This window comes from Lampetra planeri, chromosome 9 (genome assembly GCF_965212315.1).
Source record: "Lampetra planeri chromosome 9, kcLamPlan1.2.h2, whole genome shotgun sequence".
NCBI lineage: Eukaryota > Metazoa > Chordata > Hyperoartia > Petromyzontiformes > Petromyzontidae > Lampetra > Lampetra planeri.
In genome coordinates, this window is record NC_136115.1 from 7748783 (window position 1) to 7773061 (window position 24279).

General features: G+C 41.6%; 1 protein-coding gene across 2 annotated transcripts in view; it reads right to left on the reverse strand.

Annotated features, from left to right (window-relative positions):
• Positions 1-213: 213 nt before the first annotated feature.
• Positions 214-24279, reverse strand: part of LOC144720652 (palladin-like) — a 42283-nt gene continuing 18217 nt past the window's right edge. The window contains exons 3-13 of one of the 2 annotated variants that reach the window (XM_078597570.1): positions 23833-23977; positions 19530-19634; positions 18272-18322; positions 14449-14670; positions 12239-12388; positions 9348-9442; positions 7498-7633; positions 5681-5888; positions 3894-4059; positions 2066-2199; positions 214-937 (exon numbers count right to left, since the gene is read on the reverse strand). In XM_078597570.1, the coding sequence (XP_078453696.1) occupies positions 777-937; positions 2066-2199; positions 3894-4059; positions 5681-5888; positions 7498-7633; positions 9348-9442; positions 12239-12388; positions 14449-14670; positions 18272-18322; positions 19530-19634; positions 23833-23977 (1573 nt within the window). In that variant the 3' untranslated portion in view covers positions 214-776. The remainder of the gene's footprint in view (positions 938-2065; positions 2200-3893; positions 4060-5680; positions 5889-7497; positions 7634-9347; positions 9443-12238; positions 12389-14448; positions 14671-18271; positions 18323-19529; positions 19635-23832; positions 23978-24279) is intronic. The other variant, XM_078597571.1, reaches the window with a different exon arrangement.

Sequence of the window (24279 nt, forward strand, 5' to 3'; positions counted from 1 at the left end):
CATATTTTCTTTTTAAAATGTCAAATTGACGAGCATTAAATTGTGAAAAGCTGTAAAAAAATGGGGCAAGTACTGTTGAATTAAGCTTTATATTCTAGTTGTTTCAGTGTTTAAATTATTTTCTTGTGTTCAATATTTGTGAGTTAAGGTTCTGTGAGCATGAAGACAGATCGAAAATGCAAGTGACAGATAATGCATTTATGAATACAAACATTTTTCTTCTATTGTTTTTTTTATTCAAAATGGAGAAAAATCTAAATAAAAAAAGATTTTCCACTTCTAACACATTTCCCCAACATTAAGCAGTAACCTGGGACGCTATATGATAAAATAGTTAGATGATAAATTGTTAATTTTATTTGGTTGCCATAAGGCTGCAGATGTTTATTGAGGTGACAGTTGAATATTCATTGTACTATAATGTATCGTATTAAATATTACAAGGTAATAATGCATTTGAAAACACGCAAATTATCAACGTAGTTGTTTTTAGAACATCAATGATGCAATTATCTTACTTACACTGAATTTCGTATTTGCAACCACGATTGTCATTCGTAACGTTCATTAACTTGGTGGCAGATGCCTTTTGAGGAGTTCATCTTAAGATCGATGACACGGCCCCAAAAGCAACGAGTTATTATGGGCAAACAAGGGCATGTATGTGCATACGGGCAAGGGACACGATGGTTGATCGGACAAACAGCCGGGTTGAGTGGTGTGCGCTGGGCAGATGAGCTGACCGAGCTCATCTTCTGGCAGTGGTGCAAGAGCCATTACAGCTCGTCGCTCTCAACCAGATTCCCCTGGGCTCCAGCGTGGCTGGGGTCTGGCAGGAAGGCTGACCGCACGTCCAGGCCCTGGTCAGTGAGAGCCGCATAACGGCTGGAGGAGGGCCTCACTCGCCGTGTCTTTGGGATCTCGTGGTGCCACTCAGCTGCGATGTCACAAAACATGGCATCATCAAAGAAAATAAAATGAGATATGAAATGTTTTAAAACCAGACAAACATCAGGTTCACACTTTACTGTCAAGAGATTTATTTTTCTGGAGTTATTGGCCTGTCGGAATGGCGTGCACAATTTCCTCCCATGTTTTGACAAAATTGATGCTTCCCACTTGAAGCATAAAAGTAATAAATCATCTGACAGGAACAGTTCCTTCTGGGTGAGTGCCAAGTGCACAAATCATAGCCAGAGATGACGTTACATTACAACCGTGACTTTTCAATTACATAGTTACGTAACTTCATGCAAATATAAACGTAAAAAGTAATCTTTCAAAAATAATTTGATGGAGTGCATTACTGAAATCCTCAGGTTAGATGAGGAAGTCAATATTTATTTGCACATTTTCTGAAAATTGGATAAGCGAAATGGCATCTATCAATTGTGCAATATCCATTTGCAACAATATACTTGAGTAAAACTAATGCATACATGCACAACACAATACATATATATTTTTAATATGAATACATTAATTGCATAAGCATCCTAAAGTAGCTTGAGGTTATCTCGCCCATATTATAAAGACAGTCATTGTTTACAACTGTAAGCATTATACTTGGCTCTCTCTGCAGTGGTTTGTATCCATAACAATAATACATTAAGAACAGATAATCTATTTTGTTCGATAGTGTTACGAGGATTAATTGGGTTGAATTCTAATCACAATGCAAAATGCTGCCTCGCGTATTAATCTCAATTAGAAAACAGTATACAGAAACTGAAATAAGCGAAAGAAATGAATTCTAAATAATTATATTTTATGCCGTATAGTTAAATACATTTTTTGTTCAAAATAGAGCAACCAGGACCGATTTAGATAATCGTCAATGACGTTGGCCATGATCGTCAGTGGGTTTGTAGCGCAGCGCGCAAACCGCTATACTACCACTCCCCCCATCAGCACACACGCACATTCACACTCATATTCAGCACACAGACATTCACAGTCAGCAGACAAGCATGGTCAACACACACACACAGTCAATACAACTCACACACAAGTAGGACACCCCCAACTTCCAAAGTGCACAGGCTGTGTCGTGGTGCCTGGGTACCGTAAATGTCAAGGCGAGCGGTGCAGGAGGAGATGCCCACGCTGTTCTTCGCCGAGACCGTGTACCAGCCGGCATCTTCCTTTTTGGTCGGCTGGATTATGAGGCACACGTAGCCCGATGGATCCTGGTGCATGCTGCACAAATACAAAAAGATCCTATAAATTTCGATTTAAAGCTTTCGTGACTGCAGGGATTCATCTTCTTGGTTCCTTCGGTAAAGTCACGTAGAATGGAAATAATAAAAGAATAAAAATAAAACATAATAAATTAATTCTCACGACGTTTCGGCCACAACGCAAGCAGCCGTCCTCAGGTGGAGAGCAGGTCTGTCGAGTAGACAGAGTCTGAATGACACACTCCAGGCTTGGAGCGACTATTTAAGCTGGGATGGAGGGGGGAAGGGCGCTTAAATAGTCGCTCCAAGCCTGGAGTGTGTCATTCAGACTCTGTCTACTCGACAGACCTGCTCTCCACCTGAGGGCGACTGCTTGCGTTGTGGCCGAAACGTCGTGAGAATTATTTTATGATGTTTTATTTGTATTATTTTATTATTTCCATTCTACGTGACTTTACCGAAAGAACCAAGAAGAAGGAGAAAAAGATCCTAAATATAGCCGTACAGGCTGTCGAGGCAAGTGCTTCTTGGCAAGCACTTATGAAGGCTGGCACGGTGGATGAGGGGCTGGGATGGCCATGATACATTGCCCGGCCACTTTTCTCACCTCGGTGCCAAAGTTTACACACTGCAACAAAAAAGGCTGAGCCAACATAGGGGAGGCCCAGATCCCGTTTAAATATCCTCGACTGATGTCAGCCATGGCTAGGGATTAAATGCAGGTTTCCAAGTTCGTAGCGCAGTGCGCTAACCACTACAACGGCGCATTCTGTACACACACAGGCACACAGAGCTTATTTTAATATAAAATTATCACCCATTGCACTCAATTACTTGTGTGTTTAGACCAGAAGATAAGGTGGAGCTTGAATATTGGCTCTCAAAGGTTGTTGGAAACTAGACTGACCTTGAAACACCCAAATAACTCTGCACAATTGTTATTTTAAGGCTCAATAGTTTTTTGTTATTTGAAGAAAAGTGTGAAAAAAAATGTGTTTCGTCAAGTTTTAAATTGCCAAATGTAGCAAGTCACATCAGAATTTCATAAAGACATGCTTTACATACGTTAATTTGTTTTTATTCTTTACAACATGTCTGGGAGTACACTGAAATGACTAATATTCCTCACACAATGGAAATTATTTATGCATGAAATCTTTGCTCATAGATTCTCAAGACCCTTTTTCAGAAGGGTCCTGTATTGGGATGTTGGGCCAATGCCATGCATGGAAGTGTAAGGAAAGCTGACTGCCTGGAGACAACCCTCCATGCACACGAGGAGTAACACTCAACAGCACCATCACGTGGCCACCTCACAGACTTCTCCCTATAACAACATTACAACTCTGGTGGTCACTCATTTATGTACCAACCAAACACAACCTTGCTTGGCATCCAATATTCAATGTGATCGGACTCATTCAGGGTGATTTGGTCATAAGCAAATAAATAGTGGGGTCATTGTTGAGGCTCGACGTTCATATAATTTGTTGCGACTGACTATATGCTCAGCAACATCCCTGCGTATTTCTCTGTTACGACGCCCCAGTGTCAACCAGGGTGGCCGCCAGTCTCCGGCTGCGAACCTCCCGAAACAGGCGACAAAAACGCGCCGCCGCTGGTCCACGTCGCGCTGCCATGAAGGCACCGCGACAACGCTCGCTCGCCGCAGACGAGGAGAGGGGGGATCGGGGGGACAGTCCAGCAGGTCACCTGGTTCTCTCGCGGTGCGGAATCAGGGTCTCATTCTCCTTCTTCCAGAAGATGGTGGGCGGCGGCATGCTGTGCACGCGGCACTCGAGCCGAACGGGCTGGCCCTCGGCGACCCCCGTGTTCTGCAGCTTCTCGAGGATCACCGGCGCCCGCGTCAGCTGCTTGGCTGTGGGTGGGGGGTGATGGGGCAGAGGAGGAAGAGGAGGCAGCGGCGGACGCAGAGGCCGAGTGAGTGAGGTGGGCAGGGGAAGAAGGTTCTTGGGAGAGTGTTGCACGTGAGCATGAGAGCAGGTCGTGCTGGGGCTCACGGCCGCTGTACACTGTGAGCAGGCTCGGTCGGCTCAGTGTCAGGGGAGGCCAGAATGCCCATGTGTGCCGTTTCCTCGGTTTACTGCCTCATACTGGTGCTCTAGTGCTCCTTGACCAACACGAGGGCATGTGGGAGAGCGACCGAGCAGCAAAAATGGCTACACCACAGTCGATCGACATGTTCCATGTGGGTTAGGGTTGGGTGGTCGCCCATCCCAGCATTATACAGCCTTAGCTCCCGAGGTCAGTCTGTGACCAAATTATCCTGAATTTATATTGTAGGCATGTAAATATATTTGCACTACATATGTAGAATATCAAACCGGTTGAAGCCGAAGTCAATCATGGAAAGCAGTATATTGATGTCCCTGAAGAGGATGATTTTAAATCAGTCAATATGATCAGCCATAATGGATGGATCAAAATACGAAGCATGTCAATGCTGGTAAATGCACAAAGACGCACAGGGAGATGCATGCTCAGAATGACACTGGGAGACATCAAGAGGAGCAGGCGGATGAATGAATAAATGCAATTCACAGGCGTTATATTAACTTGCCAAGGAAAGTAAGTGGGCTTGGGCTGGACAGATTGAGGGAAAAGATGATGGCTTATGCGCAAGTCGAGTGATGGCATGGCAGCCAAACGAGAGATGTGTCTCAACAGAATTGCCACCACACAGATGGAGTGATGGCATCACATCATCCGCACGAGTGAGATGGATTGTAGAGTCAGAGGATGCTGAGAAATGACTATGGAATTTTGAGACGTTCATTCAGTAATAAATAAACCATACATTGTGATCATGACATTAACGGTGAAATGTACAATATATATATTTTTAGAAATGAGTCCAAATATATTACTGTATCTCCTCTTTAAGTTATTTGACTTGCCCACAAATTTGCATAGTATATCGGATTTGCTGTGCAGTATTTAATTTAAATCTATTTTAAAAGTGAAACGTTTACTTATTAAACCTCAATAATGATAGAACTTTAGGTTAGTATGTATCCTTTGGGTTTCAGTAGAAAAGGGCACACTATGGCAACATTCTACATCTGAAGGTACAACTCGGGTTTAACCCAGTAAATAGCTATCAATTAGCACGAGATCGTTTTAATGATATTTTTGTTCTAAATTACGTGACCTTGAAATTGCACGTACTGTACATTTGTGGCATTTTCGCAAGGTGTAAGTGAAATCGGGGTGTGGATCTGTGCACGACTTTCCAAGGGGAATCTATTTGCATGAACATTGACTTTTACACTCTGAAAAACAGGAGAAACTCAGCACGTCCACATCTTGAAATAAATCATCCCGCAAGCTGACCAGATTGGCTAGTTTGGACAGGGAAACCGAAACATACATCAATTGCCTACACGACAGCTTGTGCCTAAGCAGCTGTTTCTAGCCCCGTCCAGCACTGCCGCGACTGCCAAGCAGCATGTGGCTGGAACGCAGCCCGTGCCTCTCACCGACGATGGTGAGATTGAGGGAGAAGGAGTTTTGGCCGGCGCGGTTGGTAGCCGTGCAGGTGTAGAGGCCTCCGTCCTGCACGGTCAGAGGCTCTATGACGAGCGAGTGAACTCCGTTCTCCCGCACCAGCATCTTGTGCGTGGCATCGGGTCGCACTGGCCGTCCGTTCACCTGCCATTCCAGCTCTGGGGTTGGCAGACCACTCACCTAAACAGGAAGTGAGTGAATCGTGAAACAATAAATTTAGCACGTGGGGTTTTTCATAGGTGACTCGTGATCCACGTGTTGCTCTTCCAGGTCAGGCTGCACGTTGAAGTCCTCTTCTCGCAAGCTTTTGCCATGCACTGTTGTGCGGGCATCTTGGCAAGAGCAGGAATGTTCAGCACGTGGCACGAACTGGAAGCCCACACTTGAATAAAATACAATCACATGGATAACTCCGTGACACAAAGGAAACGTTTGTTATGCATGTATCCGAGTTGGGTGGTGCTCGTACGAGTTATGGAGCTCGACGCATGGTGAGAAAGTTGCGAGTCCAAATCCCCTCTCGGAAGCTCAAGTCATCATCCCTCTGCGGTTATTAAAATTAATGCCACTTTGTGGGAAGTCAGAAATGGTTATACTATTAATAGACTGGCCATGGGAATGTGATATTGCCACCACAAACTCAGGGCCAGGAGCAAGGAAGAATTCTATGCTCTGACTTTGCAGAGTTGCTTTGGTCATACGCCATGACTGACCTTACCAGCTAAGGTTTATGGACCTTTCTCTCTCTGGGTAGAATACACAAAGCAAAGACTTGTGATTCTTCAACTCAGAAATACATATTTCAGAGTCAGTGGTTTATGACCTTTCAATCTTTAGGACAGATTTTATAGGATGACAGATTCCACGCCTTAGACGTATTCTCCAGTGAAGTCGTCTGTGATTATTATACTGACGAAGCACAAACCCAGATGACAAATTGTATGCGAGGACATTTGTGATTATTTAGTCCACAACAACCATTTTCAGGGGGATGGTGTTGTTTGTAACATCCTTCAGACATTACTGAAGACACCAATGAATTAATGTCAGACAACCTGGTTGAGTTAAATACCAAAACATTGTTTCTTGTCACAAGCAAGCTTACCAGAGTGGAGTAATGAGATGAATATGTCATCTTAAATTGTAGGTTGTGTAGTCAATTTTTTAGTGTTTGACCACATGATCGTTATTGTGCTAAAATTGTTATTAACCCTCCACCACCCGACAAGATAAAGCACACCAGGCAACCATTTCAACGAATTCCTTTGAGAAAAATACTTATTTGAAGAAACATGCTTTAAATAATTAAGATATTAAAAGCAGCCAGACTCAAATTACAAAGGAAAGTGGAAATGACCCATGCTGTGGCAGTTTGGCAAATTCCGGGATCACTCGAATTCCGGGATCACTACCTGATGAAGATAAAAGCAGTTTTGAACAAAACTTCGTATGTAGATGGTAAATTCAGTCGTGAAAAGTCTTAAGCCATTGGTGCACTTTATTGGTGAAAACTGTATCAAATACATTAGCATGTATAAATCATATCTTAGAAAATCTGACAATCTTGTCCAATGGTGAAGTGGTAATGACAAGAATTTTGGCATAACTCCCACGTAGTCTAAAACCAAAAACATATATCGATCAGATGAACAAGTGTTCAATGGAACTTAAATGCCATTAAGTGTCTGGCCTGGTGCACTCTTATGGGGCATGAAAACGTGCTGCATGCTCAAGAGCTCTTGTCATTGCTATGGAATTAAAGAGAAGCAGTCATCCAGAAAGCTCTTACCTTACAGTCGAGACGACAAAGCTTGCCCTCATGTGCCATGGTGTCTCCAGGAGCCTGCAGGAAGTGTGGGCGGAAGTTCTTCTCCTGGACCATATCACTGTCGTCCCGGCTCTCCCGCGACTGAGAGCGTGGCCTGCTGTTCACGTGACAGAAGGGAATCATCAGGGTGTCACCCATGTGACAAACCACAAGCAACCGACACAATAGCACTGTCCCACACAGTAATTCCTCTGCCACCCAAAACGATAATTTCACACATGTCAATCTCTGCATAACCCAACAATTCTGCAGGTATGCAACATGATAGACATTCAGTGACCTGACAGTTGCATTGAGTTTGAGCATATAACATGAATAGAGGTATTATATGTAAAGCAATGCTATACATGTATTGTAAACTATACATTTCACAACACCTCTTTGTAATATTATTATTGTTTTTAAAAAGTCAATGTGTCCATAATTAAATAAACGAAGCTAATCTTTTATTTAAAATGTTACCAGTTAAGGCCCACTGAGCTATACAGCTCTTCTTCAGAAGCAACCTGGCCACAAATGATAGCCCAACAATGTGGCTTATTATCGCGTGGAAAATTCTATCAGCAAAATATTCTAAACGAATATTACAAAATGTGGAGGGAAAAACCGGAGGACCCAGAGAAAAATCAACGCGACCACGGGGAGGACATGCAACTTCCAAATGTACAGGCGTCAGGGTCGGGATCGAACCCACGACCTCCTTTCTACCAGGCGAGAGAGTTAATGTCTCGCTGCCGTGGCACTGCAAATGAGCATGGGAGTGGCGCTTATCTCCATTCATGAACCTGGACCAAGAATGGAAATTGCACATTTCTACTGTAGGGTCTCATCACCGTATAGGAAAATCACTGTTGCCTTCCCACAAAGTGGTATACGTATGCTATTGAACCAGGGGAAATTAAAGTCTGGGTAGTCAACTGAACGAGATTTGAATTTCAGTTGTGAGTTGTTGAATCTGGCCAGGTGGCTCAGAAGTAGGGCAAGTGGCTTGCACTCAGCTGACTCAACCCATTCAACTTATGGGGGTTATAGGGAGGTCAACAGTGGTTGTTCTATGGATAGGCTCGCCCCTGTCATAGGAATGTGGAAATTTGACCAGAGGCTCAGGGCTCCATGCCCAATTGAGCAATAATTCACTGTGACACTGATTTGCGAATTACAAGCCCTAAGCATAACACCACCCAGCTTCTTGGTTCTTTCGGTAAAGTCACGTAGAAGGGAAGTAATAAAATAATAAAAATAAAACATAATAAAATAAAATAGCTGTTCTACTGTTATTTTTATCGTGCAATATTATCACTGTATCACAGCTCCGCAGACACTAATGTTGTCAGCAGAGAATGGCGAAGCAAAATTAATTGCTGCGCTTTCACCAACCCTCACTGACCAGCGTGGTAAAGTATGGCCCCCATGATCTGCATGGTGTGAGCAGGTCACGTACTCATGGAAATGTACATTTGCTGCATACAATGATGCTGCATGTTGGGCAGTGACATGGCCCAGTAGTAGCGACTGAGACTCATGGTTTGAATCTGGCAGGCTGCTCTAGTTAATACAAGGGATGTGTCCCTCACAGTGGATGTTAAAGATCCCAAGACATTATTCGAGGAGGAGGCCACTGTGTGCCAGCATCAAGGTCCAAATAAAAATATTGGTAAATATTTTGAATTGGGGAAAACAGCAATTTTCACCCCCCGATTGCGAAAAGTTAGTGGGACTCTCCTGAAAAAGTGTGTTGAGACTCAAATGTCATAATAATAACAACAGTGAATGTCGGGAGCGGCACTAGTTGCACTTTACTGTTGTGGCACCTTCTAGCCGCAGGCTGCCCTGACTGACTCCGTGCCACGCGGCCTCGCTGGTTGACGTTTTGCACCATCAACCGCCCTGAGCAGCTGATGCGACCCTGCGGAGCGCAACAAAAAACGAACAAGCGCACAAACAAACCTTCAAGATTCAGTGAATAAAACATCACAAAGCGCGCATCTTGTTATACCACTCTCAAAACCGTTGAACACAGAACGTGTACGTTTATGCTTAGAAATACTGTGGCGAGACAAGCAGACGTCCGTTTATTTTAATGACCCGCAATGCTTCACGGCGCTGCACGCTCCACAACAATGCAACCCAGAGATCTCTAAGCTCCTACAATTCCCCCCACCTTTGTTTTCCTAGCAGAATAAATGGGTGCACGACGGTTCGTCGATTGGCAAGTCGTGTATGGTGGGGTAAAGTGTAGGGTAATCCCTGCTTCTTCCAAGACATTGCCAGTGTGGAAGAATGGGTCAACCACACTCTATAGTGGCTTAATAGCGCTCCCTCTAGTGGAACCCCTGTTGTCAAAAGTGGCGTGCGTAAGCAATTGCAGGGCTGCACCTTTATCTTTACATGTGTACATTTTTGCTTTTTATACCGTATTGTGTAATTAATTAGTGTGTCTTAGGTGGGGGAATGGTCGTGTGGAAATAAACATTGAAAAGGGACATTTTGCGACACGTTGTCATTAAATATGGTTATTCCTCCTGTGTGGATTTAATATTAAGCAGTCTCTGCACATTTATCTTCAAAGATATTTAAAATAAATTTGGCGTCAGTTACTTATTGAAATGGAAAACCCCTCCAATGTGAACATTTTCATATTCAGAGCAGGACGTTTAAAGAGATAAGCAGAGGATGCAACAATGCGTATTACTCTACAAAGAATTGAAACGTTCAAACAGGTCATTTAGAATGCAATCTACGATTCACAGTGTTATACATATAGGTAGACTTTGTAAAAAAGAAAAATCATTATTTCGTGTAGTTTCCATAGGTTATTACAGTGACTATGCTATCATAAAATCTGTGACGTTTAATATTTTCTCCATTTATGTGAATGCTTTTTTTATTTCTCCAGTTCAATTTTCAGAAAAAGTTTCGTAATTCAAAGTACACGAGGATTAAAATGCTGAAGTAATGAAGCAGATCAAAGCAGGTTGCATTGCTTTAAAAAAACTGTTTACTAATGAAACTCTGTATTGTTTAAAGCTTTAAGCAGGATGTGCTATGACGTGGATCAGAAACGTGGGCATATAAATAGGAGTATAGAGAGATGCATGCACGAATAATAATGAGAGACATAAAAGTGAACAAATGGTCAGAGAACAAATGCGAGCCAGAGATATCACAGTTACCATCACCAGAAGGGTTCATGGCTGGTGACCGTGACAAATGAGAGTTGCAGCCAAAGAAGGCAACACACCCAGGAGAACAACCGCTATGGAGATGGAGCAATACAATCAGCTCATGTGCAGCGGCTAAACACATAGGCGGTGTCGCTAGACCATGACAGATTGACAATGGCTTGGAGAGGCCTTCATCCTGCAGTGGATAGATCACGATTGCTGATGACGAGGAGAGGCATAATTGTGCCTACATAGTCTTTCACCCATGGGAACATGCATTGCATGTTAAGCACCATCACAAAACAAAGCCACTTGAGGCTAGGCTGCTTATTTAGAAAGCAGTTTCTCTAGGTAAACTAGATGAAGCGACACCTCCTGGGAGATGCGTTGGCTTTGCGGTTGGTTGAACTCAAATGAGTTCTGGTCTGCTGCTTTGCTTTGCTTTACCAGTAGGGGAGTAGAATTTCCAATTTGTTTACAGGATCACAAGAGTCGTATATGTACTTCCTATGCAAACATACAGGGAATAGAACAACATGTGCAGATGGTTGTTTGATTTGAAACCTATTCAGTTGAGCACCTAATATGGATTGATTGTGGCACACACTCGACACATTCTCTGATACGCACTCACGGTCCCACACAGGGTGCAGTACAGCATTCTGATGCAAAATAAATAAATAGACCACATACACTCCAGTGTAATAGTTCTTGTGTAGTATAGATAACCATGCATATTCATTATATTTCAGTGCATGCTCTTAAAAGTTAAACAAAGGGTTTGTTTTCTCTCTGAATGTAGGCCCATCTAAACTGTCATGGATAAAATTTCTATACATATCAGGCATGCAGGATTGCCTGAATTCATGGACTAAAATATATTCATATCCTCCATATAAACGCATTGAAATGTGTGATTCGATGATCATTTACGATTAATCGAAAATATATACGTAAATGTTATTCTGAATCTTACGTTTAGGCAAATTGGGTGAATAACACTGTACAAAAATATGACGAAACTGAATCAAGAAACAATGCTGATAATTAAATATGATACAAATATGATTTTATTCTTGAATCGAACCGTGACCCCAAATTACGATAATTGACTTATTTGAGGGGGAGCGGGGGCAGTGAATAGTGAGATGCCTCATACACACACTGCAGTGAGTCACATCCAGCGTGAGAGGCTTGCTGAATTGACTACACAAGTATTTACATCGTACAATTAAATATAATTTAATGTATTTGCATATTAACAAAAAATGTAGAGGGGCAGCCCTGCAATTTCTTGCTCTCACCTCCACTAGTGGGAGCTCTAGAGAGGGTAATTTGGCCTACTCTTCCACGATAACCAGGCGTCTTGGCAGAGGTGGGAGTGCCCACACGCGACCTGCCGAACCGACTGTTGTACACATTTCCATTAAACTGCTGGGTGGACAGAGGTGGGGGAGGGGAGGGGGGATTTGAGAAAATTATCGTTATCATTGTTTCAATTGGAGAGCATGGGGAGGGTCCAGTGCGCTCTTTCACACCTGTGGATTTCCAGCCATGACGGTGTAGTTGCCGTCGTCATCCATGGTTGTGAGAGGGATGTGCAGGGAGCAGTTTCCCTCAGAGTCTCGCTGCATTTGGAAGCGTTCGGATTTCTTGGAGATCTGATTCCCATCCTTGAACCAGTATATCTGCGTGCCGAAAGGGAACGGTGGAACAGCACATTCGCACACTCGCACAATATTCTGCAATCCATCGTTCTCACAATGGTCCCGGGGTTGAGGAGTAAACCAGATTTCAATCTACATCACAGGGCTTTAAAGCTTTCACTCATGGGGCCCAAGTAAAGGCCAGAGGCCAGCTAGTGCAGATTCAATTTGAGAAAATATCAATGTTTAATTGGCTCTATAATTTAGGGTATTTTTAATAATGTCTAGGTTTCATCTACATGGCTACACTGATTGGACTTTTTCAGTGGCAGCCCCGATACTACAGAACCTCCCTGTTCTTATTAATGTAACACAGCTATTTTCAGCTTTACTGAGTGTACTTGTGAAATTTTGGTGATGATGATGATGACGACGATTCAAACAAAGAGCTAATATTTGCATTGCCAAACTTGAACCACTGTCGTAAATAAAACATGATGCAAGGATTGGAGAATCGGTAGCTTCCAATTTCTGTTTAGTAGTCCAATATTTAAGTCCCTTGTGTGGAATAAAACTGGAGACTGCTTTGGAGCAAAAATAAGATGCTTGCTTAGTAAGGCAAATAATATTCCAGGCGTTGTCTCTCCTGTGAGGATTGTAAATGTCTGCAACATGATATGAGCAACTTAACACTGCACGATACAAAATTGTAAACAAATATTAAATGTTTATTATTAAGCCAAAATGTATATAGGAATGTTTTTTTGATGCACCTCAAATGTTGCTGCTATACATCCATGAGCATAAATGACAATGAAATGAAATGTTATTTTAATGGTCTGAGACCTGGTTTTTCAAAGTCAAATATTATCATAGTGTGTGTCATTGACGTGCATTGAGCATTATGAAAATACCATGAATGTCTTGTCGCTGACACATTGCACCGTGTGTTATTTGTTACGTATGTGTTTTTGTGACTTTTATTGAACGCTGTGTTGTTATACTGTACAGCACTCTGAAACCTCTTTGTGGTCTGTTGTGCTATTCATTCAAGTCAAATAGAGGCTCTGCTCTTTCAATGCTGGCATATGTCGTGCCTCGGAGCTGGCTGTGAGGAAGAATGTCTCCACACGTTTGTATTTTAATGTCACCGTTCTAGTACAGATTGTGTGCATGCACCTTTATTAGGCATGGGAACGGTAATATCACAACCTTTGCTTGGACTTCTGCGTGTAATATATTGCTGTAGTTTATCATCGTTGTGGTAATAAAGCATGTTTTATGTTTAAAGGTGTGACAGGAAATGTAAGCTTTTCTTACTTTGAGAAAAAAAATCCATCTACATATCCGTTATAAAATGTTTGAAATACAAATCCCAGTGTCTGCAGCCAATAATATTGTCATAACAACACACACACAGTTCTGTGTTTCGATCCTTAACAGGAATTTTCAATACAGATCAAATTTGTCAGGGGCTTTGGACATGTGCTGCAGTACTTGTTTCTCTTGAGATCTACAACTGTGCATCTCACACAAAAAAAATGTAGATATGTATGGAAGGGTTTACTCTTGAAGATGGTGGAACAGTGGGACAGTGGTTAGCACTCTGATATATGAATCTAATTTTCATAATTTGTGTCTCCACATTATGAATCCCAGCATTGTGTAAATTTCAGATGCTCCACGTGCTAAACATGCACACCAAGAACACATCAAATACAAGATCCAAGATACAATTCACAACACTGAAATCATACTTGGACAACCACATTTTCAACTCAACAGATTTTGCTGCCCATATTTTAAAGTTAATATTTTTTTTAGTTAGTATGGGAAATATTTCACATGGTCCAAATGAGGCTGCATTTCCACGGCCATTATAAAACAAACCCAAGCCTTGCCAGGCCATTCTTGGTACAGCCTGGCAAGGCTCAATTCTTGTCCCAATGCTTAATGGCCCAATAACAGTGGGCGACATGTACTTGAATGGAGCTGGCTTGGCTAGTTAAGACTTCCACGGGAAAACTGCCCGAGATCACACGCATCCGCTCGTGAACCGCGCGGGCGCAGGAACGCAGCATGGGAGAAGATCTAGGCGGTACCTTTGGCGTCGGGGTGCCGGAGACCTTGCAGGAGAACGTGATGGGGCTTCCCTCGAAGGTCTTGAAGTGCTTGAGTTTGCGCTCGAAGATCGGAGCAATGCACCTTCCCGTGGGGATGTCATCGTGCTCGACCTCGTCATCAGATTCCTCCACCGGAGTCCGCTCCAGGCGGAACTCGATCTCGCTCATCAACCTTTGCTCAAAGCTCGAGACTTTGTACTCCTGCGTGTGGCCATAGAGGGAGGTGCGGGCGGAGGTGGCGACAGAGACAAAGGTGGGCCACACGGGTGACGACCAATCCACGGCGGGGCGCATGGACGACAAAAAACAAATGTGTACGTAACCCAGAGAAGAGGGAACGTGACACCAGCATGGACGGAATGTACATGGCCCACAGAGTCACAAATGCACACAGATACTAGAAAGAAACTATGGACATAGGCAGAGATATAGATAAGAAAAAAATCATTGAGGGGTTACAGACACACGGAGGAACAAACACAAGTTGAGATAATGTTTTAATATAAACTGCCTTGAGAAATTAGATGTAGCAATACAGAGCGTGAAGGGGTAAAGATATTAAAAATTATAGAAGAAGTCAAACTGAAGACATTGAAAATATCATAAAAGCATAGGAAAATAATGTGTTCTGACCAAAGGTTTTCACATTGTCAGAATATGGTGCTTCAACTTTCATTCCTTTTATAGTGAATGCACGTAGTAAATAATTTTATAATGTGCCTACTCTGCACAGAAATATAAAAACCAAGTGTCCTTTTAAAATGTGGCAAAATTAAATAAACGTGATTTTAAGAACGTCTCTAATTTATGCAGTGTGGCAAGACAGAAATTTGAACATTTGTCAACCATTATCCTGATTATGCTTATATAAGAAGCATTTGAAATAAAATAAAAATAGCAGATAAAACTGGGTAAGAGAGGAGGTAATATTTATGTTTGGCTGGCCCTCACTGTGCCACAGTGGAAGAGGCTGAGAATGAAAACAATAATACGGATCCAGATACCAGAAGCTGATGCAAATGAAAGTCTCTTTTTTTTCCAACACAACACCTGCCTTTGAAATTATGAACATATAACCACAATAAACAAAACGAGTATCCATAGCAGAAAGAAAGGATGAAGAGAAATAGAACAACAATTTAATTCATAATAAGATGAATTTTAAAAGGTGGAAACATTGGAAACAGAAGTCGGAAATTACGAGATTAAACAAACAAGTCAAAAGAATTATATTATTAAATTTATTTTCTTTCTACATTACTTTACCGAAAGAACCAAAAAGTAAGTCAAAAGAAGTCGATTTTTTGGTCATATCGCCGCTCTAGTAAAATGCCAACGTGTGTGGTACACCCTCATCCACCCGACTCAGCCAAATAAATAACGTTGTCACGTGAACAAATGTGCCAATTTATTTTGCCTGTTGTGAAATTGCTCTCCAACACACCAGTGCGCCCGAAGTAATAATACATTGGTGTTGTGTGTTCACGTGACCACTTATTTCATTTGCTTGCATCAGGTGGAAGAGGGTGTACGACACACATTGTATTTCTCGATGCGAAAAGGTGACCCGAAAATAAATTGTGAATCATAACATTGGTCGCAAAAGCCTCAAAGAGACTGCAATAGCTCACTGGAACGTGGGTCAGAATGGACCAATGAGAGCATGCCTCACTAAATACTTGATCTTGATTTTAAGCTTTCGTGACTGCAGGAATCCATACTATTTGGTTATTTCGATAAAGTCACGTAGATAAAAAAAATAATAAAATAAAATAAAACACGACGTTTTGGTCGCAACACAAGCATACGTCTTCAGGTGTGAAAAAATGATCTGCTGTTGTGGCCTATATAAAGTCTGAAGACGGATGCTTGTGTTGCGAGCAAAACGTCGTGTTTTATTTTATTTGATTATTTTTACTATCTACGTGACTTTACCGAAAGCACCATAGTGTATAAATACATCATGTTTGAGATTGTTTAGTTTCATTTGTTTGGGCAGATTGAGAGTGGGCACAGGAGCAGGATAGAAACAAAGAGATATTAAGAAGCATTGACACATGGGACCTCAATGGCCATTGTGTAACCTCTGCACATTCCACATGATGGAGGTGGCTTGGGTAGGTGGCTTGGAAAATCTGAGACCTCCAGCAGATTAAGAGAGATAAAGAGTGGATGTAAAAGATGCTCTCCACTTGTATTCATTACTCAAATGGCCATGGACTGAATGTGACCTTTCCAACAATGTGAAGACAAAATTAATGAGGTAGAACGAAATGAAAAATCTATTCATTAGAAAACCCAGCCGAGCTGAAAAGGTGTATCATTTAAAACGATGTAGTTTCATTGTGTTTTGTGTGCAATGTTAAATTCGGGAAAATGAAGAGAAAGTATAACAAAAGATACATATATATTGAAGCAGGATGCAGAAATACAATTACACATATCGTCATATATATGAAAAAATATGAAGTTATGTATAATACATTGAGGAGTCTAATGTCTAAAGTCTGCGTGAGCATGCTGCCAGAATGCATAATGTTAAAAATATTGCAATTGAGGTAAATTTTGTTAAAAGTACTGCGTTAGCATTTTCAGTTGCCAAGTCAGCGCTTCTTTAAAGTTAGAAAAAAAACTGTAAGTTAAATGTATGCTTAGGAATAAATGAACCTTATGGCGGTACCCCGGGGTACCATAGTACCCCGGCTCTCGCACAATGTCAGTGATGCAGTCATTTTTAGTCTGCTGATGGTCGGCGATGCGGCAATCGACTCATCTCGACGAGCTGTACACGATGCACCGCTACGGTGCGTACAAGCGTTCAGGGTTTCAGCGCAATGGTCCTCGCTGCGTTTCGACATCGCGGAGTAGCACTGATTTCGGATTGATTGGTACCCCAGTCGTGGAGTTAAATACACCCCTGGAAAAAAAGTGTCTCAGAAATAAAATATTTAATTGCCTCGGCCATTTTGTATTATTTGGTATCCCGGGGTACCGCCATAAGGATGAAATATACAAGTTTGGCAATATACTTACAACAGGCATTTTAAACACGTCCAGTCTTTAAGCAAAGGCCTATAGGCCAAGAATGAGAAAGATCCATAATTTATATGTGTCCATTTACGATGCAGTTTTAATGATATTATTTTTGCTTAATTTAATTTTGGACAAGTTAATAACAACCTTGGGAACGTATCGAGCCTCCTCTTTCATGCAGCATGCAGCAGCACGCAAAAACAGGGTTAAACCAGGAAAGCAGGCGTCATCTGCTTTGCTGGACCATGCACAAGCTCAAATTCCTGGACTCCTTAAGGAATACCGATAGCATTTGGGCCCAGTAGATTTGCGGTGTGAAGGGTCAAATTTAACAGCGACCGCAGTTCGAATCCTGAAAAGTCGTCATTTAACTTTACAACAAAACTCTGCAGGGTACAGATTTAGTGCACTAATCAGTATCACTGCACTGATGTTTTCTGCCAGTGCTAAATGTGAGCATTATTTCCAGTTATCTGCGATAACACATCATGTGGTTAGTCTGGTGGCACTCGTTATCATTTTTGTAAGGCGAACTGGCATTGGAGAAATAAAAACAGCTTTAATGTTGCTTCCCTGTACATGACCTGACAATGGTAGTAGAATGCTCTGCAGCTGGTTTACTCTGTGTTTCAAAGTGCTCCCATGTACATTCGTCTTGACATTGCGTTAGGTGCACAATCTATGGGCCCAAGAGACAGGTCTCTCATCTACAAGCCAGCATAGAGTATTTTGAATGGAAGTAAAATGGTAAACAGTAAGTTCCTTTAACCTGTTGTTTACCAAGAGACTCCCGGGCTGCCTGTATCACAGACTTAAAGTCCTGCGAGGACGAGGGGGGAAAAAACAAAACGGTGAGACGAGTCACACAGCTGCACAGCACCAAACGAGACCGGGGAGGGGGCACAGGGTTAATGGCAGGCACGGTGGCTGGCATGTCAGTGCCGAATAGAAAACACGTCTGTGCTGCTTGGGAGCGGATGCGAACCCAGGTATGATGAGGATGAGCGGCTGTCTTGGTGGGTGGCACGTGCGCAATCATTTTGGTTCTTGGGAGTGACGCCCGTGCATTTGTTTGAAAATATATAAGAAAAGTTACCAGGATACGGCTGAAGGCAAAAACTACCGGCGAATAAATATAGTTGATAAAAATTGTCTTGAGTGGAATAATGAAAAATGGTGTGCAATCAGGAACTGGGAGATGTTTTAACAAAAGCGGTGACTTCAGTGAGCTGTGCATGGTCTTGACCAACCAAATAATATCCATAAACAAATCACTCAAGCAACAAGCGAATGATGCAGAAAACCTGAAATCAATGAAACAGTTTCAGTTAATGGGTAAGACAACCATAATTTGTCCCTAAAATTAGAAGTATAAAAATGGCTCTAGTTTACAACTGAAATTCACAATACTCAAAATGATGATTGTAGAGTTTCAGGTATTTATTAGAAAGGCATTCAGAATATTTTGTTTGGACAAACTTTTTTTTAACAAAGAAAAATAAAACGACTCTATGGCATAGGTGGATGAATGCCCTGCTGCTTAATCCTCAGCAAATTATAAATGTAGGTCACTTAATAATTGTTATCACTTCTTCATTGAGGGAAGCCACACTAAGTTCAAGGCCTCTTTGTCAGGAGGGTCCTGCTTTATGTTTTTTTTTAAGATGTTTTCACTTCAAGATTAAGACACGGAGCATGCATTCACCTGTGCTCTGTTGAGAGATTTTGGATCTACCTCTGTTGTTGAAATATCGCTTTAATTACTTATATATATATAAATATAGGAGAGAAAAAAATAGGGGTGGTCACAAAGCTCTGAAAATGAGATATTAAAAGTTACAGACTCATAACACCGCTTTCAATATTGGGATTCCCATCGTTGACAGACCTTTTCAATTTGGATGACGGGCGTGTCAAAGGGGTTGCGGTAAATAATGACGGCGGTTGTAAAACGATGAGCATCTCCCATTTTAAAGCTTGCATGACTGCACCTCGTAGAAAAAAAAAAGAGAATCCAGATTTTGTACCTGCGCCTCGGCATCATGCTCTTCGGGCTCGTCGGCTTGAAAAACAACAGCGGTGCTGTTTGGTCCAAGAAGCCTGCGAGCCATCTTTTCCTCATACGTCAGCCTCTGACAAACGGGAGATGCGTGGAGGAGGTGGGGAGGATGAAGAAGGCGAGGAGCATGGCAAGCGTTAGGAGGACAGCTTGGCGCCCCATGCTTGAAAGCTGAGGGGGACAGCCAGTGATCGGCAACAAATCACAGTGTCAGCGCTGAAGAGAGGGGGGTGGGGGGGGGGGAAGTAGGTCAGACACACTTGAAAACGGGCTGTTGTTTCCATGAGGCATGTGTCACATTTTTCGATGCACATCATAGATGGCCATTGAATTCAAGCTTTTATTCAGCAGATGGGGTGGTTCACAGGAAAGCAAGCTTTCTCGTCACCTGGCAAGCCGCATGACAACGTGCAATCAGCCAAAGAGTGCTCACCACTTGGATAAGCGTAGCAGGTCACACGACATGAAAAGGGAGCTAGTCCTACTTGAGGTAGGTTGGTCGGTGTTGTGTAGTAGTTTTATACGGGTTAGATGCAGACTTGTTTATATGATTGAATCTCTTCCATTGATATGTTTCATTGCTTCTACATACTATTAACATTCCCTCCCTTTGTTAATGCTACCCCCTGCCCCCTCCCTTTGGTGCTGCTGATCCTGCATAATGCATGGGCATAATATGACTTTGAAACCACCCCGCCCACCTCCTACGCATTTCCCATGAATATGCTAAATTCCTCTTGATATGTACATTATTTTGTTAAGGCGCTCTTCTTCCACCTCCAACCCAGCTTATATATAAGCTCCTAGCTTGGCAGTGTCTCATTCTTCACCTGAAGACGGCTGCTTGTGTTGTAGCCGAAACGTCGTGAGAATTATTTTATTATGTTTTATTTTTATTATTTTATTACTTCCCTTCTACGTGACTTTACCGAAAAAACCAAGAAGATGAACCTATTTAGTGTTCAGCTATTAAAACATCTTCATCACCATCAGCCACTGCTTGATAAATTCCTCTCCAGGCTATTTCCATCTCGCATGATCCTTTGATGTAATAATCCAAACATCTACTGCGCTTTCAACAATAAAAAAAATTCTGAGTACATATATTCTGAGTACATATATTTTTCCCATATAAGATAAAGCTATAATTTACATCAGAAAACACTCCCATCTTAAAATATATCGTGGGAATCTTTCTTACAGTGGGATCAAATAAAAAAATTAAACACACAAAAGTGACATATCATGGACCACAGCTGATATAGAACACATAAAAGGAGCACATTGTTTTAAAATTAGATTTCGCAAATAATTGTAAAAAATAAATATATTGTTTGTTAAAACCCTCTGTCAAGCAAACAGTATTTTAGATTTCTTCTGTAATATGATTATTTTTCCTCTGATTTCTACTTGGTTGTTTTTTCCCCTCCGATTTCTCCTTCATTTGTTGTTGTGCTTGTATTTGAAATCACTCTTACAAATGAGAGCAATTACTGCGCACTATTAAAATCTCATTTGTTTTACACACTCCTTACAAAAAAGTCAGAAAAGGTACTATGTTAATTCCTCAAAATCACCCACAATCTGAACTCCCAAGTGAAAACACGTGGCGATTATTAGTAAAACAAATGTGGACTGTTACAAATGATCTGACACATCCTGCGTATACATGTGTAGCATTCAGTCTTTCCCAGTAAATTGGACATGGCCATTGCTATCGTCCATAATTCTAAAACCGCAAATTAATATAAAAAAACTTGACGGTGTAGAGAATAAAGTATAGCTTAAAATTACTGTTTTAAGTACAAAATTGAATCAATTATTTATTGATATATTATTTTAGTGATCTATTGACAAATGTGTTGAGCTTTAGTTACAAGAGTTGCTCAAGTTTAATTTGTTGAACCAGATGAGAACTCAAGAGACCAGGACAGTCTCATTTGCAAGAGTGGTGTAAGCTGCTGTAATCTCAGTCTATGGCAGAGTTGAAAAGCTAAGAATAAAAGGTAGTCACGGACATCAATTTGTGACAACTCTTAGTATATAAAAAATAATTTCTTAAACATTTCCAAGTTGCAACCAGTTGAAGAAATTATTCTTTTTTTATCTCATGTAATACATTTTAATATGCAGCTATCTGTTTATATTATTCTTTTTAGGGATAGAACAAGGTTAGCAGACGCTATTGGTTTAAAGAAGCAATACTTCATGAGAAAATGCATCATTAGCAAAGTCCCACCCATACCACAAGTAATCATTTGCACTATTTATGCAGATAATATCATTGATGGATGCAAATAAATCCCTAAAGCATCAATGTAAATATTGAATGTGAATAAGAACAGTACATTATATTTAGAATATAACTATTACATAAATTATGTTAGATAACACTTTATCCCATCAAATTCCAATTATAAAAATTATAATTGTAGCTTAAGTCCGATGTCAAATTATTGCATATCGCACACACACGCCTGCTTAACTGGCCTTTCACGTTGTTAAAGGCAAACATTTTGTCATTTGGCAAGAAAAGGTCTCCAAAAGGGATAATAGCCAGTGGCCAAGCCTATAACAATGGCATGGCAGTCAAACGGAGAGAGCACGCGGAAGAAGACATCCACTGCAGAGATGGAGTCGTTAAATTAGCTCGTGTGCAAGATTGAGATGGATCGCTGCTTTGCAAAACCACGCGAGATGATGATGGCTTGAGGGGGCTTTCATCAAGGCAGTGGAAAGATCATACATTATTCTAATGATGATGATTCTAATGAAGGAAGTACGTAAACATTTGCTTTTACATTTTGGCTTGTGCTGGAACGGAAATCTCAGTGATAATTGATTGAGGTAAAGCTCCCTCAGTTACGGAAGCCTTCCTGGTCGCACACTTGAACATTGAGCTGGGGCACCAGCCTCGGGGAAACTGTAACATTACCAAAGTGTACTCGCAGGAGTAAATTACGAAGAAATGAGTGTGCGTGGGTAATTGCAGTGCATTCTTTACCTTCATTGCAGATTGTATGTATTTTTTTTAAATCACTGATGACCATTTAAAATGCCAATTTGTCACCAGCTTCAAATTAAGACGCAACTCAACACCAAGACGCGGGATATGCTTTTCAGTCACCGCATTGCTTCTCCATTGACAGGCAGATCATTTGAAGAAACGATGAAGGTGTAACATAATATGGATTAACTAATCTAACGTTATTGAAATGAGTAATAATTACAACGTAATAATACCGACTAAGAGAAGGCAAGGATGTGTCTTAAAATCCAGCCCATGACTGCCATCTTTAAAACGATCCATAATATTATCTAACTGAACACATAAAAAACACCTCCAACGAATTCACGAGTTAAACTGTGCACATTCCACACAGAGATTGTTTTTAAACATCCCCGTGAACTATGTAGGACAGATATTTTCCTTTGTAAATTAGTAATGCACCATTGCTATGCACTGCATCGGTAAATGTGCCAGTTTCTGCAGGTGTATTTTTGGCCTGCATTTGTATTATCAGCGGCTGGCAGCATGACTTCTCCAGAGACTCGTGACTGATAGGCTCCGAGTATAAAACATCCCTCTAGACTCATGCCAGAGGACAATCGTCGTTATTTTAGGTTGCAAAGTATTAAGTATAATTTATTTTCAACAGCAAAGCAGTAGGAAATTCCCATAACCTTGCCCCAACTGGGTTTTTGTGGCCACATGGGTATGCCAACAGCTTATATCTCAGAAGCTTGATGTTCTGAGTTTCATTTGTGGACTGAGGAATTTGTCAATATGAATGTAGCTCAACTTTTTGATACGCAGCGGTAAACATACAGAAAGAAGCATTAAAATTCATGTGTTTCACAGAGACAACAACTGATGCAAGGTGGTGATTCATGAATATACCCATTAAATACAGCTTGAGAAATACATTATTGTGTTGAAACTACACACATCTGCTGAACCTTAACAGAGCAATTCACAAGTTAAACCATAATTATATTGTGTACAGCTTCCAGTGTTCCATTGACCAGCAGGTCGTGTGTGGTGGTTGTGGTGCAAAGTGTGGTTACTCCCACCTCCTCTGAGATGTCTGACCAACATAGAAGAGTAGGCCAAATTCCCCGTAGAAGGGCTCTTCGAGAGACCTCTGGAGTGAATTTCCTTTCACCTATAGCTTGCCATGTTACAAATCCCCTACTGGTCGACTGCTATAAACCTCATGTGCAATTATCCCCCTTTATGAGTTGAGCCGGGATGACTGCGACAATCTTACCGACTGCCCATTGTGCAATATGTCCTCCTTGAACCGCAGTTTCTTCTCCAGGTCCTGGATGAGGGCATCCTTCGTGTCGCGGATGTCATCTTCGCTGACGGAGCGTGGGCCCCTGCTCTGCCTCTTGAGCGAGCCCTGCATCTGCCTGTCTCAACGTGATGGGGAATGTTACGGTGAGGCACCAGGGCCACTTGGGCTGCAATAATCACTTGGCTAAGAGTCATCAAATGAAGCCAAGAATTGAGAGGCAATTTATATTAGTTGGGGGATGTTAAATGGCCACAGGCCAACATGACATGCTTGAAATCTCCAAAGTGGTTAAATCAGAAGCAGTCACCTAATTATTTCATTATCCTCCACTGATTTAATTTAAAGTGTTTTAACACTCTTAGTGTGTCAACAAACTGGGTTAGCTATTGCTACAACTTAAAGGCACTTCACCTGACG